This window comes from Plasmodium sp. gorilla clade G2 (genome assembly GCF_900097015.1).
Source record: "Plasmodium sp. gorilla clade G2 genome assembly, chromosome: 6".
NCBI lineage: Eukaryota > Apicomplexa > Aconoidasida > Haemosporida > Plasmodiidae > Plasmodium > Plasmodium adleri (nom. inval.).
The window spans coordinates 25,607-42,500 of NC_041698.1; the positions used below are offsets into that span (position 1 = coordinate 25,607).

Below are 16,894 nucleotides of genomic sequence, written 5' to 3' on the forward strand. Positions count from 1 at the left end.
TAATAATTTGTTATCAATTAATATATTTTTGGCTAATTCTTATAAAAATATGTAAATATATATATTATTTTCTCTTTCTTATAATTTTACATATTTTGAATGCCATATTATTATTATTATATATATGTATTTATATTTATATATATTATGAATTTATGATGGTTATTATAATAGATATAATTTATTTATTATATATATATATAATACTTAATATTAAAAATTAAAATCTACAACAATGAAGAAAAAAATATATATTATTAACATAATTAATTATTAGTATCTTTTATCCTTTTTAATTTATCTATTTTTTTAAAACATTTATTCATATATATATATATGTATGTATTTATGTAGAATCACTGTAGTATATATAAAATGACCAAGGATATCGAATTTGTACAAAAGAAGCATATCCAATATTTGGAATCTTATACAACAATAAAAAATGCAGAAGAACTAATATTTAATGAAACTCTAAAAATGTGTGGAGTTTTTTATTTCCTTTGTTCATGTAAAATTTTATCACATACAATAGAGAAAAAAGATGAGTTCATAAATTTTATTTTAAAATGTCAAAATGTGGATGGTGGTTTTGGAAATAATATAAATTATGATTCTCATATTGTTTCTACACATCATGCTATATTATCATTACTTTTATTGAATTATTCTTTTGACAAGATTAATGAACATATGGATAAAGTAAATAATCACCATGATATAAATAATACAAATGATAATAATTACAATGTATATTCTAAAACTATACGAGAAAATACATGCAATTATATACTAACCTTATTTAATGAAGATGGCTCCTTTAAAGGAGATATATGGGGAGAAGTTGATACAAGATTTGTTTACAGTGCAGTTAGTTGTTTAACCATATTAAACAAAATTAATTTAGTTTGTGTAGATAAAATATCGTCATATTTATTAACAAATTATGCTATATGTGAAAATGGATTTTCATGGGTAAGTGGAAATGAACCACATGCAGCTAGTGTTTTTTGCTGTATTGCAACCTTATTCTTAATACAAAAATTATATTTAATTAATGAAAATAAATTAGCTCATTGGCTAAGTCTTAGACAAACTACTAATGGAGGTTTTAATGGAAGGGCTGAAAAATTAACAGACACTTGCTACTCTTGGTGGATTTTCTCTACACTTATTGTTTTAAAAAAATATAATTGGATTAATAAAAATGCTTTAAAAAATTATATTCTTCTTTGTCAAGATATTGAAAAAGGGGGGATAAGTGATAACCCTGATTGCCTTCCAGACATATGCCATACCTTTTTTGGATTAGCAGCTTTAAGTTTGATAGATAATCTCAACCAGTCGGAAAAAAAATATACACTGCAACAAATGCACCCGGTATATGCAATTCCTGTTCATACGGTTAAGAGGAGAAATTTGCCCTACCACGACATAGACATAATTTAATAGAAATAAAATAAATAAATAAATAAATATATATATATATATATATATTATCCTTTTTTGATTTTCAATAAGATTATAAAAAATTAACCTGTTATAATAAAGTTAAAACAAAAAATATTTACTCTTAACGTAAATTATAATTAAAACTTATATAAAAATTATAAGTCTTATAAAAACAAAAAAAAAAAAAATACATAAATAGTAAATAAATAAGTAAATATATATATATATATATATATATATATTTGGAGTGTAATAAAAAAAAATATATATTCATGCAATTATTCAATTTCACCCCTCATATAATATATTTATATGTATGTAATCAAAGATACTTGTCCCTATCTTATATGGTTGATATATTTATTCTTCAAAAGAGGTGACTTCATAAGATTTACTAGGGACGATTTACTCAACACTTCATTATTGCTAATAATTGTATTTACTTCATTTAAAAATGTTAAACACTTTTCATCATTTTCAAAATTTAATAATTTTGTTAACGTGGATATATTTACCTTTATGCTGGTCCTAAACAAAAATAAAATATAAATATATATATATATATATATATATATATATATATATTATTACACGCGCATATGCATATATTCATGTATTCGCTTCCACAAGCACCCTTAAAAAATTACTATAATTATAAAAAATAACACTATACATTATATTATATTATATTATATCATTTTTAAACTTACTTGCAAATATTTATAAGAGCCAATAATCTATATTTGGGCAAAAATAAAACAATCAAATAATTAGTTAAATATGGCATTCTAATTTGATTACTATTTTCTATATTACATTTATCTTTTTCAATATTTTCTAAATTATTCATTTCACCATGACTTTTTACAAATGATGTAAGAGAATCCATATTTACATTAAGATCAACATTTTCATTTAATGACATTAATATAGGTAAATATTGTAATATATGATTGTTCACAAATATTCTATAATATATATATTCATGATTCTGTTCATCATCTAATGGTGATACCATATTTATATTTATTAAGTACATTTTGTTTTTTATACATTCATTTAAATAATAACATAACTGTATATTTTCGTGATTTTTTTCTTCATCACTTAAAGCTAAATATTCTATAAGAAATTCCTGATGCATATTTTGCAATGTCATGTAAATAAGCTTATAGCACAAAAACTCAACCTATCAAAATAAATAAAAAGATACATACATGCACATATGTACATATATACATATATATATATATATATATATATATTTATTTATTACATATTTACACATATATTTTACCTTCGATTTTGTTATATTAAGTCGCTGGTATAATTCAAACAATTTATTAATACATTGCAAAAATTGAAATAAATCATTATTTACTATGCATATTCTGATATTCGTTTCATATATATTTACAACATCATCATGAAATATATTTTGGATATTCAAATCTTGTCTCAACGATCTAAACTGTTCATTTATATATTTATAATTTTTATCCATGTTATATTTATAAAGTATATATGCATAGGTGCACTTCAAAACAGAAAAACTTCTTACCTAAAAAAATTAAAATTAAATAAATAAATAAATAAATAAATAAATACATATATATATATATATATATATACATATTATTAATAATGTAAAATATATACATTTTATATTTACATTTTTTCTTTCCGGAAGTGATGTTAATCTAAAGAAAAACTTTTGAATATTTCTACATTCTCCAACAAAATCTTTATTCTTATAACAACTAGCAAAATTATATTTGTCCATAAGCCTTTCAAGATTTCGTAAATCTTCATTTCCTCTTTCTATACATTCACCATTTGTATCAATATAAAATGAATTTTCAATCAAATTATTTTTCTTATTTCTATTAAGATCAAAACATTTCTCTCTTCTTCTTTCTCTCTTTTCAATTTCTTCTTGACTTAATTTCATTTTTTTGTCACTTAAAATACCTGCAATCATGTCACTATCTAAATCGATGCTATTACCCATGCGTCTTTTCGTTCCTAATGGAAAATATAAAATAAAATGAACAAAATAATAAATAATAATATAAAATAAAACATAATAACATATAATAACATAAAGACATATTTCCATATATATATATATATATATATATATATATATATATATATATATATGAAACATTTAAGCATATATTACTTTTTTGGTGGGAAAAGAAATATATGTCCATCCCCATTACATCTTCTTCAGTTGGCATCACATTATTTAACCAGAATGGAGATCTTATAATTTTTTTTCTCTTCAATGTATATATTTTTGATATAAAATTTCTTAAGCACTTTGCGAATTCTTTATTTTTATTACATTGTTCTTTAAAATGATCATTTAAATTTTTTATATATGTTTTTAAATTATCACATTTAACGTTTGAATCATTATTATTTGTAAAAAATGGTATATCCGATAATTTACTCATTTTATTAATATTTTGTTTATTTCTATTATCCATATCTTTATTATTATAAAGATAATTATCATCTTCATCGGAATAATCATCTTTATCATAATTATCTGAATTATATTCTAAATCGTCTTCACCTAATTTATTACTTTTTTCTTTATATTTATTATTATCATATGGATAACAATTACTCATATCATCTTGATCATTTTTTCTATATTTCATCGTATTTCCTTCATCTATATAATTATTCTTCATATGAAAGAATTTCTTATTATCATAAATATCACCAGTATTATTACTATTTGAAATATTACCATCGTAAATGTTATTATTATTATTATTATTATTATTATTATTATTTCCGTAATTCATACTAAAAATACCACCAATATTGTTCATACTATTTCTACTCATATTATCTTCTTTGGTATATTTATATAATCCATATGTATTATTTTCCATTGAATTATTCACATTATTATTCATATTATTATCCATATTATTATTATTTTGTTTGTTATTATAATTATATTTATTATTTACATTCAAATGATTATTTATAGATTCCCTATAATTCATTATAACATCATTATTATTTATATCATCTTTATTATTTTGAGTATTATTCATATGCATGTTATTATAATCATTTCTATAATTATTCATATTACCAATATGATTTATATTATTGATATTATTTTGATTTGACAAATCATTAGCAAAATTATTTATAACCTTTTCTTTTCCTTTCTCATTTTTATTATCATCACTCAAATCACTGACTTCACTAACTGCATCACTTATGGATTTATTATTTTTATTATTTAAATAACGATTATATGTTTGGAATATTTTATTCTTTGATTTATTTAATGTAAAACTTATTTTCTTTTTAGGATCATCATTCATGTTTTCTTTGGAATCATTTTTATTTTGCATGAATTGTTGAGGTGGAAAATCAGAAAAGGTTTTTCTTTCTTTTTTATTACTATTAAGTTTTTTCATTTCTTCAATAGAATCAATCATATCATTAATTTTTTCAGGTTTGATATTATAGTAATTATTATTTTGTTTTTCATTTTGAATATTATCTGTAAGAATAGATGAAGGGTTTATATTACTATTAAATGTGTTATTATTAATATGTCTTGGAAAATTACTATTATTGCTATTATTATTATTTGATATGTTCATATTATTATCTTTTATATTTTCTCTACTTTTCAAATCGTCTGTTTTTACTTTTGATAAATCAACCAATTCACCTGAATCATTTAAAGGTATATTCAAATTAGCTATATTTAAATTACTTAAATTCATTTGTTCATATATATTAATTTTTTGTGTATTCACATTTTGTATGCCTGATTGTTGTTGTAATAAAAATTCTTGTAAATTCGTCTTTTGTTGATAATATATCAAATTAGATGACACACAATTATTTATTTGTTTTATTGATTCAGGTGATGATAATATAGCATTCTTAACTAATAAAAAATATCTACTTAATGTTATAAAAATATATTTCTTCGATTCAATAGCAGCCTCCTTTTCTGGGAAACCTAATTTTATATAATGATAAAAAACATGAAAATAATATATCTCTTTAACTTTATTAATATATAATTCTACATAACTATCATTATTATTATTTATATAATATGATAAATCATTATTACTTATAGAAGATGATTTACCATCTTCATCTTTTATATGACTACTAGAAGAATTAACATTATTTATACTACTACTATTAATATTAGATTTATTATTATACATATTCATATAATTTATATTATCTGTATTATAATTTACACTTTTGTAATAACTATCACTTTTATTATTATGATAATAACTATTATTATTTTGATAAGTAGATACAACACTACCTTTATTTGAAACATAATATCTATTATTATTTATATCATTCATATTATTAAAATGATTCATATTATTACTATTATTATTATTATAAATTCCATGATAATTTAAATAACCACTATTAGCATTACCACTAATATTTATATTATTATTATATATATAATTATTCATGTCATTTTTATTCTGATATATATTATTTCCATTCTTCACATTCATAGACGTATTTTCTTTATTATTATTTTTTTCATCTTGTCCATCTTTATTTTTTTCATTCATTTTTCTTTATTTCTTAAAAATTTATAAATGTATTTATTACTAAATTAAAAAAAAATATATAAATTTAATAAATAAAAAATAAATTTTTTTTTTTTTATATCTTTTTATAAAAAAAAAAGAAAAAAAAAAGTATAATGCTGATTTGATAAAAGAATAGTATTTTTCAATATATATATAAAATATATACATATCACCAATCAACAAAATACCCGCTTTTATAAATTTATAAAAGGCTTATTGGAAAAATAAGTATATCATAATAAATAATATATAAATAAACATAAATCAACATATATATATAATATATATATATATATATGTATATATATATTTCTTATTTTTTTTTTTTGTGTCACATAAATTCTTATATTTCCTTTAAATACATTATAATATATATATATATATTACTCTTTTTATATTTATATGCCGTCACTTAAAAATATATAATTCTTAATATATAATGTTTATAAACTAATTTCATTATATTATAACACAATATATATATATTAAAATATCATGTGAATATTTTTATAAGGCATATAATAAATATTTACTCCCATGATATATATTGTTATATTATTTTTATATTAATATATACATATTTATTTTATATAATATAATATAATAATATATATATGGAAAAAAATATAATTAATAAGTTAAAATAGAAATAAAAATAAAGGAACAAATATAAAAGCAAAAAAAAAAAAAAAAAAAAAAAAAGAAAAACATATATAAATATGATTCTCATATATATAATAAATAAATATATATTAAAAAAAAAAAAAACAAATAAAAATTATATAATATATTATATATTTATATATATATTTATTTTATATCGTATATTATAACTGATACAGTACTTACTTCTAAAGGTAAATATTATTATATATTATTATTTTTTAATACCTATGTATAGTATTCATTATTTTATAGAGGAAAACATCAGAAAAAAAATATATACTTTGTATACAATTTGTTTAAAATTATATATATAAATATATATATAATAATATATGTATTATTATATAATCAAATATTTCTTTTATTTTATATTATTTTATCATATTTTTTTATGTTCCTTTGTAAGATTTCTTCTTATTTCTACATTCTTTTAAAAGGTTAAAAAATATGAAAAAAATATATAATTATTATTCATATATATTAAATATAAATATATTAAAAAAAAAAATAAAATAATAATAATAAAATATAGGAAGCAAATATTTTAAATATGCAGATAATATATTAAAATGTTTTATTATTATATTATAATTCTTTTTTAAACACAGGTTTATATATATATATAATAATATTATATTATTGTTGTTTCTTGTTTTTTTTTTTTTTTTGTAATATTATAATTTCAAATAATCCTTTATATACGTATAATATATCAAATGGTTTCAACAAAAACATGGTTAATTATATTTTCATTGTAAATATTATATATATATATATATATTTATATGTCTATGTAATATAAAAGAACAATTAAACCAGGAAAAATATATATAGATATGATTGGTTATTTGTTTTTTTTATTAATTTATTGAAAACTTATATATATTTCGAGGAATAGAATATTTTTTAAACATTAAAAAGAAGGATTATACACACAAATATATATGTTTTATTATCACTCTCGCATGATATATTTTTCCACATAATACATTTTGATGGTTTATTCATTTACAATGTAAAATATCATTTTTTAAAATATATAAACTATATGAAGAAAAATGTAATTAATGGACTTTTTTTTTCTATTTTTTATTTTGATAATAATAATATAATACTATATAACTGTTAAACAAAAAAAAAAAGAACCAAAAAAAAAAAATATTTTAAATAAAATTTAAAAAGGTATACACTATAAATTTAAATAAATAAATAAATATATATATATATATATATATATATATATATATAATAGTAATAATAAACAATTACGTTGATATATTTTTCTTTTTTTTTCCTCTCCCATTAAGACATTCCCCATATATTTTCCTTCAATCACATTATATATATATATATATATATATTTCATTATATTATTATTTATTAAATATCTTTCTTTGATAATATTATCATTTTTTACATCTTAAAGTATCTTGCCACCTGATTTTCTTAGGTTTGTTATAACCTTGATGGATTATATATTTTAAGGCAACCCCAGAATTAGCATTCTCACCTTTTTCGTCATAACTCATATTATCAAACAATATATTAGAATAATTAAACATATTTTTACTAGTTGATACTAACTCTCTTTCAATAGATGTATCTATATCATATGTTATATTTTTAGATTGAACAAATATATTTTTTTTTCCTTTTTCTTCATCGTTATAATTATATATTATTTGATCATACAAATCTATTGTATCATAATTTTTTTTTCTTAATTTTTTATATATATTTATTTGAGGTGAAAAAGAACATTCATTCATTTCATTTTTGTTTAACTTATTTTTTAATATTTTTAATTTTTCATTTTTTATTTGTTTGAAATAATGTATATGTGTATTCAAATTAGCATTTACTATTTTTTCATTAAATAAGATGTCATTTCTTTCTAATGATTTCATCCTTTTCTTTTTTTCAAATATAATTTTTTTCTTTTCATCTTCTTTTTCTTTTATATAATAAATATAATCATAAAATTTTGTTATAATATTCCTAGGATATTTAAAACATTCATATATATTATTACACTTATTATTATTATTGTTATATGTTATTCTATTTGTTTGTATAAAATGATTTATTATATCAATGAAATGTTTTTTTTTTAAAAACATAAAATTTCCATCAATCTGAAATGTTGATATATCCATTAATAAACAAAGAAGAAAATGAGCAAACTGTTTTGTATATTCATTTTTTTCTTTTATTTCATCTTTTATATTATCCATATGATTTTCCTTATTCTTATGTAATACATTCGTAATCTTTTTATTATTCACATGTTTCCTATCCTTTATATATTCAATCAATTTTATATTTTTCAAAATAAATTCAGTATTATTTTCATATATCTTTTGTATTAAATGGCACGTATATATATTATCTATAAACCCTTGATTATTTTTATCAAATAAAAAATATACATTTAGAATATTTTTTAAAACAATTATGTCAGTCAATTTTTTATTTTTATTCTTTTGTATTCTATTAATTCGAAAGAAAAAGTTCCCTTCCTTCTCCTTTACATGATCTATTAAAATGTTATCATTAGTATGTTTTTCCCCATCCATATATTTTTCCCCTTCCACATATCTTTCCACATTTATAATTTTTTCTTTTCCCTTTTCTTCATCATTATTCCATAACATAAAATTTTCAAAGCATCCCTCCTTGTCTATTCCTTTTAGATCTCTTAAAAATTCCGTATCTTCTTTAAAGTAATTCATTTTATATATATCTTTTAAAAGAATGTCATATTTATTATAATTGAGAGAAACGCAAGTTTATCTGTGTATATTTTTTTTTTTTTTTTCTCATATATATATATATATATATATGTTAACATTTACTACAAAATAAAAACAAGAACAAAAAATATGTACATATAATTATATATATGGTTGATCTTTTTATTTTTTATGATATATTATTGTAAACTAGAAATATACAAATAGACTTATTCTTTTGTATAGCACTATTAAATTATAACAACATTAAAATTTTCCTTCTTGACAAATGTAAAAATTAAAACAAAAAAAAAAATAATATTATATCATACAAAATGTATATTTTATATGTATATAATATCATTTAGAGGTGGATAATATAATTAGTACTTAATAAATATGCATATATATATATAATATATAGCTATAGTATTTTTCAATATAAAAACTAAAACATATATTTTATATATATATTTAATTATGCATCTATAAATACTGTTCATATATAAATTTTTTTTAAAATGTCCTATAAAACATATTACAAACATTCTTTTATTTAAATATAATACGTTCTATATTTTTAACAGTGATATATGTCACCAAATATTAAAAATTAAAATACTACATATAATTATATTATATATATAATAATATTTATATATGATGATAAAATAAAATAAAAAAAAAATAATGTAAATATTTAAAAGAATTTATCCATATATATAATATATATATTTATTTTTTTTTATATATTATTTTATTTTTGTTTATCCTTATGATGTTATATTATTTATTATAAAATGTTAAGATCAAAAAATGAAGAGAAACACTTTGAAGAGTACTCAAAATGGATAAAACGTAAAATAAAAAAAATATCAAGAGATGAAATAAAAACAGCCAGGACATACGAAGAGGTTATAAACAAATATCATATAAAAAAAGTACCTCAGGTATCAAACCTATCAAACGATATATCATCTGATTATTTTTATAATTTTTATTATGAAAAGAAGCAACCACTTATTATATCAAAATTACAAGATAAGATAGGGCAATGTATAAATATATTCAACAGTACAAATATTATTAAACATATAGGAGATACAAAGGTAAGTATACATGTAGGTCATTCTAAATTCTTAAACAATGTAGATAAAAATTTTCGTTATACATTATCTACGCTAAAAGAATTTATTGAGTTGATTTCAAAAGAGGATGATAAAAAGGAAACTTTTAAAATACATTTTTCAAAAGACAAAATCTATATAAAATTTAAAAAAAAAAATAAGAAAATAAAACACACAAATATTTCTTCATATAATAGTAATATAAATGACATTATGGAGAAAAAAAATGAAAATTATTTATCTGATGTTTTGAGGACATCTTTATATAAAAAGCATGATTATCATAATGAAAAAAAGGATTCAATAAATAATGTATATAATAATACTCATGTGTATTCTATCGATAATAATAATTATTATAATAATAAAAATTTGAATTATTATTATTATAGATCTCTTGGAGTAAACCAATTTAAAGATGTTTCAAATATTAAAAAGATGAACTCCTTTATTAAAGATAATTTTTTTTTACCACAAGCTATATATCCTCCTTACCATCTTTTTAATTTCTTTTCCTCCATATTAAGAATCGGACAAACGAATTTGTTCATATGGTTACATTATGATATACCAGATAATTTTTTAATACAAATAAAAGGAAGAAAAAAAATTTTATTAATACCACCAAAATATATTCAATATTTTAATATCCTTGATTCGTCTTCTTCTTATAACTTATTTCATATTTTAACAAAAAAAAAATTAAATAAAAGAGAAAAATCCATTAAGAAAATATTATGTAAATATTCTTATGTAGCAGATTTATATGAAGGAGATATTTTATTTATTCCTTCCTTGTGGTTACATTATGTTTACAACATGCCACCACATACATATATCAAAAGAAAATACAAACAAATTCATCAATTCTGTTTTATTAAAAAGAAAAAAAAAAAAAAAAGTAAAATAAAATTAAAAAATAAACATATAAAAGCAACCTTAAATGAAAGGAAAAAATATATACGCCTTTTTTCTTATGGATATTCTAAATTTAAATTCATAGGAAACAATCAAATTAAAAAAAAAATAAATAAAATATCACACATTTATAATAAAAAACAAAATAAGATATATCTAAAAAAAAATGATTACTATAATAATCAAAATAAAAATAATAGTGATAATTTCTTGATTAATGAAGACGAATTAATAGAACATTATAATCACTTAGAAAATCCTTCATATTATTTACAAAGTAAATATAATATAAACAACAACACAGATAGTAATAACAAAGTTATAAATAATACTTCAAAAGGTATCATTTTTAAGGAAGATATTATAAACAAAAATAATTATCCTATAAATGTAGAGAAAGATATATATAATCATTCGCAAAATAGAACATGTATAGACACCAAATTAAATATAAGTATCAATTATTTTTTTAGAAACAAAAACGAGGCTATGATTTTTAATAAAAAGGATTTATATGGAAATCAAGATATAAATGTAGCCAATCAAATTTTTAAAAAAATTCAAAAGGAAATAGAACCATTATTACATATGAATCCAAAATATAAAAATTTTTATATACAAAAAATTAAGGGTTTTCTTTACGCGAACTTAGATGAAGATTATATATAAATGTAAAATTTTCATATATATTTAATTGTATATATATATATATATATATATATATTATCAAATATGATTCATCTGCAACATTGCAATGATCTTATATCTTTATATATATAACCATCATTTGTTATGACACCCTTTTTTTTAAATTAAAAAGGAAAAAAAAAAAAAATAATAAAAGGAATTAATATTTTTTTTTTTTTTCTTAATCATTTTAATATATATTAATAATGCATATTTTTTCTGTAAAAAATTATATCATGCCCTTTTTCTTTTTTTTATACAAATGATTCAAGGTACTTCAAAAGTTTTTTTTAAAATAAAACAAATAAACATATATGAAACATTAAACAGTGATATAATAACTAAAAAAAAAAAAAAAAAAAAAATTAACTACATAATTGATGTATGGTTAGACAAATAAATAAATAAATACAAATAAATGAATAAATAAACAAATACAAATAGATATTAATAAATATACTTTTTTTATTTAAATATATACAATTATATTTTTAATTCGTGTTCATACATTATAATATATATATATATATATATATTATATATATCCTTTTAAAAATCTAGATAATTTAATAAAGAAGAATTTTTACTATTCCTAGATCTATTCATATATTTATTATTACAATGATCATTTCCTATATTGAAATTTTTATTAACTATCACATAATCATATTCTTTCTCCACTTGTTTATCCATATCTATACTATCATAATTATCTTCATTATATTCATTATCATATAAATTTCCCAAATCCATATAACTCTTTTCTTTATTATTATTATTATTATATTTAATATTTTTATCATCATTATACTTTAGATTAAATAAATTTCCATATCCAATATTTGATATATAACCTTTTAATTTATTATATTTTTGTTTATATGTATTTAATTCTTCATATAATTTATTGTTCTCTTTTTCTATTTCTTCAGTGGTATATTTCAACACTTCTTTAAGTTCGTTATATTTTTCCCTTTCTATTAGAACTCTGCAAGAGGTAAATAAAAAAAAATAAAAACATGAAATAATTAAACAATACATAAGCACACATAAATATAAATAAATAAATATATATATATATATATATATATATATATAATATACATATTATATACACTTATATCACATTTTTCATATTACATATTTTGTAAATTCCTTATAACATTCAAGAAATCATCAATTTCCCTTTGATAAAAACTCAGATTTAATTTCGTTTGATTAAACATATGTATAATATCTGGACCATAATAATTTGAATATAATACACTTTTTTTAAATATTTTATATTTCATTCTATAAATTTTATTATGTTTTCGTTTCTTTTCTTTCTTATTATTTTTATATTTTTCATATTGTATTAACATGTCTTCTTTTTTTAAATCCATTTGAACTGAGTTACTAAATGAATACATAACCAAATCTTTAACAAATTTTTCATTACATGTATTATTATCATTTCTTAATTCTACTATTTCACTTTTTATTGTTTTCAGATCATCAATTAATATATTTCTTTTATTATTATTTGTACATATACTCTTCAAACTAGTTTTCTTATTAATATATTTCCTATTCATAGGAGATATATTCAAATTAGAAATATCAAATGATAATTCATTCATCTCTTTTGTTTTATAATTATATAAGGGCACAGATATATTCTTCATTTCCTTTTCTTCATTACATGTCATTTTTTTTTTAATTACACTTGGTCTATTAACATTAAAATAATTCTTTTTTTTTTTGTATAATATATTATTTTCTTTATTTAACGAATTATTAAAGTGTTCAATATATGAACTATTATAATTATTTATATTATAATCATCACAAATGTAATCATCATAAGTATTACTCTTATCATAAATTTTATAACATTCATCTTTATTATTAGTATTAAAATAATCTGACTCATTTATATTTCCATTTTCGCATACATTTCTTTCTTCATTCTTATTATTATTATTATTATTTGTTTCATCTTTATTTTCATCTTTATATTCTTTGTCTCTTTTCCCTACATATCCTTTGTTTTTTATTTTTTTCCCCCCTTGACATTTCTTAGAAGCAGTCGATGAACCCGTATGAAACGAATTAGACAATCGTAACATTATATAAAATTCTTATTAATCATTTGTTATTATTTCCTTTATATTACTTTAATATATTCATCCTTATTACAAAGATTAATCATATCAAAATATAAATGCTCATGAAAAAAAAAAAAAAAAAAAAAGACCTTATAAACATAAATATAAATGTACATACAAAAACATTCACATAAATATATGTGCATATATATATAATATACATATATATATATTTATATTTTTATGATAAATACAAAAACAATACTTCAAAAATTAAAAAAAAAAAAAAATTAAGTGCTAATTCTGGTTATATTAAATATAAAACATATCACATTGGTTTCAAAAGGAACAAATACATATATATATGCTACATATATATATATATATATTTATTTATTTAATATTTGATGAAAAAAAATAATATATAAATTATAGTGTTGGTTATTTATTTAATAATTATAAAATTTAATAACCTCCACTTATATATTTATATAGATGACAAATATATCCAGAATTTTCTTTTTACAAAAAAATAATATTGCCTTTATAGTTTATATATTTTTTTTATTTTTTAATTTAAATATTTTAAAATGGACAATTTTTTTATCTACGCCTGTTTAAATATTATATGTTAATATGCAAACATAGATATATTATATGTGAACAAATTTAAACTTAATAAAATAAAAAAAAAAAAAAAAAACACATATTTTATATATACATATATAATTATTTATATATAATACCTAAAATAAAAAAATATATAAAAAAAAAAAAAATGTTTATAATATAATATATATGTATATATATACTTTTTCGTTTGTTTATAAATAACCATATATAAGATATATTATTTATATATTATGTATATATTATATATATATTATATATATTATATGTATATATATAATATATACTTTATTTTATGCATACATAATTATATTATATAATATACATATTATATATACATACAGATATTTCTTTTTGAATTTTTTTTTCTTTTATTATTATATATGTATAATTATAAATTTATAATATACTGTTATATTATATATAAAAAAAAAAAAAGAAACATATAAATATATAAAAATTTAGATAACAAGTGAAACTATTTCATTCAATATTGTTTTTTCGTTATTTCTTTTTTTAATTATTTTTATTATTTTATTTGTTAATTTTTTGATCCAATCTTTTGATTATAAACATAACCTTTTTTTCTAATTTATTTACATATTTTTATTTTATTCCTTATTTATTATTATTTCTTTTCATTTTTTTTAATTTGTACATTTTTTTTTTTTTTTTTGTGTTTTTACGAATGCAAAAAATTTAAAATTAAAAAAAGATTAAAATAATAACAAAAAAAAAAGAAAAAGAAGTTATATATAATAAGTGAAAGAAATAAAAAATTCTGTTATATTAACTTCTTACAACAAATGAATAATTAAAAAAAAAAAAAAAAGAAATAAAATAAAAGTTATATTTACATATATTTATAATTAAAAAATAAGTATATACATAGATAATATGAAAATATTATGAAGAAAATATAAATTTTTATACATACATATTATATATATGATAATATTTAATATGTTATAAAATATATGTATATGTAATCATAATAAAAAAGAAAAAGAAATATATTTATTATTATGCATAAGCTATATTATAAATATAAATTTATTACATTTGCATATATATATTTTTTTATATGTAGAAAAATAGTCTTTACGTGGCACAATATGAACGATGCATTAAATTATATATCATAATATGATATATATATATATATATATATATAAGGAAAAATTAAAATAATAAACAATTTAAAAAAAAACAATTTACTACCGTTATTCGTTTTCATATATATAATATATAATATTTATTATTTTTATTTTCTTTTTTTAATGTATGCATATCAATTTAGAATTAAAAAAAAGTAACAATTGCCATTGTCTATATATATATATATATATATTTATATATATTTATTTATTATATATGTATACATTAATTAGCACACTTAATTTACATTTTTATCACATATATTTATTTATTTGTTTTCTTATAATTTTTCTTCATTTTTTTTTTATTTTTTTAATGAAGTATATGGAAAATATATTATTAATGTGTGTCTAATAAATAATATATATATATATATATATATGTATATTTTTTTTTTTTTTTCTTGTGTTTAAAAAAAACATTTTACAATATAAATATATGCATATACATATATATAATATATAATATATATTTATATTTATATATATATTAATTTATATATGTGTGTATTTACGTGTACTCTTCCTTATCATACTTTTTTGTGTTCGTGCTTGCCGTTATAATGACATCGAATTATATTATCCACATAGGCAATAATATAATAAACAAAAGGATAAAAATTAAGGAATTTCTTAATAAATATGAGAGGAAGATATTAGAAAAAAATGCAAGTGCCTTTTTTTATCTTCTAATTAACTTGCTTTTTAATTTATCAATTGATAGATTTAGATTAGTTATAAATCGAAAATATATATTTTTCAAAAAAAAAAAGAGAATCGATCTAGTATTTAATATAACAAAGAAAT

The 16,894-nt window shown here is 17.5% G+C and overlaps 6 protein-coding genes across 6 annotated transcripts in view; 3 read left to right on the forward strand and 3 right to left on the reverse strand.

Moving 5' to 3' along the window:
* Positions 1-375: 375 nt before the first annotated feature.
* On the forward strand, positions 376-1,449 carry PADL01_0600600 (geranylgeranyltransferase, putative; the record flags this gene model as incomplete). Its single annotated transcript, XM_028680724.1, has 1 exon — positions 376-1,449. The coding sequence occupies one exon, from the start codon at positions 376-378 to the stop codon at positions 1,447-1,449; it is 1,074 nt and encodes a 357-aa protein (XP_028537173.1).
* Positions 1,450-1,790: 341 nt separating this feature from the next.
* PADL01_0600700 (conserved Plasmodium protein, unknown function) lies at positions 1,791-6,059 on the reverse strand (the record flags this gene model as incomplete). The annotated part of the gene is made up of 5 exons (XM_028680725.1): positions 1,791-1,980; positions 2,163-2,641; positions 2,750-3,013; positions 3,125-3,477; positions 3,638-6,059. 5 exons carry the CDS (start codon positions 6,057-6,059, stop codon positions 1,791-1,793), a joined length of 3,708 nt encoding a protein of 1,235 aa, XP_028537174.1.
* A 2,093-nt stretch (positions 6,060-8,152) lies between these two features.
* On the reverse strand, positions 8,153-9,478 carry PADL01_0600800 (conserved Plasmodium protein, unknown function; the record flags this gene model as incomplete). Its single annotated transcript, XM_028680727.1, has 1 exon — positions 8,153-9,478. One exon carries the CDS (start codon positions 9,476-9,478, stop codon positions 8,153-8,155), a length of 1,326 nt encoding a protein of 441 aa, XP_028537175.1.
* Positions 9,479-10,278: 800 nt separating this feature from the next.
* Positions 10,279-12,192, forward strand: PADL01_0600900 (JmjC domain containing protein; the record flags this gene model as incomplete). The annotated part of the gene is made up of 1 exon (XM_028680728.1): positions 10,279-12,192. One exon carries the CDS (start codon positions 10,279-10,281, stop codon positions 12,190-12,192), a length of 1,914 nt encoding a protein of 637 aa, XP_028537176.1.
* A 567-nt stretch (positions 12,193-12,759) lies between these two features.
* On the reverse strand, positions 12,760-14,321 carry PADL01_0601000 (conserved Plasmodium protein, unknown function; the record flags this gene model as incomplete). The annotated part of the gene is made up of 2 exons (XM_028680729.1): positions 12,760-13,198; positions 13,351-14,321. 2 exons carry the CDS (start codon positions 14,319-14,321, stop codon positions 12,760-12,762), a joined length of 1,410 nt encoding a protein of 469 aa, XP_028537177.1.
* Positions 14,322-16,650: 2,329 nt separating this feature from the next.
* Positions 16,651-16,894, forward strand: part of PADL01_0601100 (conserved Plasmodium protein, unknown function) — a gene marked incomplete at both ends in the record, with an annotated part of 1,641 nt that continues 1,397 nt past the window's right edge. Inside the window, one exon of the mRNA XM_028680730.1 lies at positions 16,651-16,894. This exon is cut by the window's right edge and continues 1,397 nt beyond it. Coding sequence (XP_028537178.1) covers positions 16,651-16,894 — 244 coding nt within the window.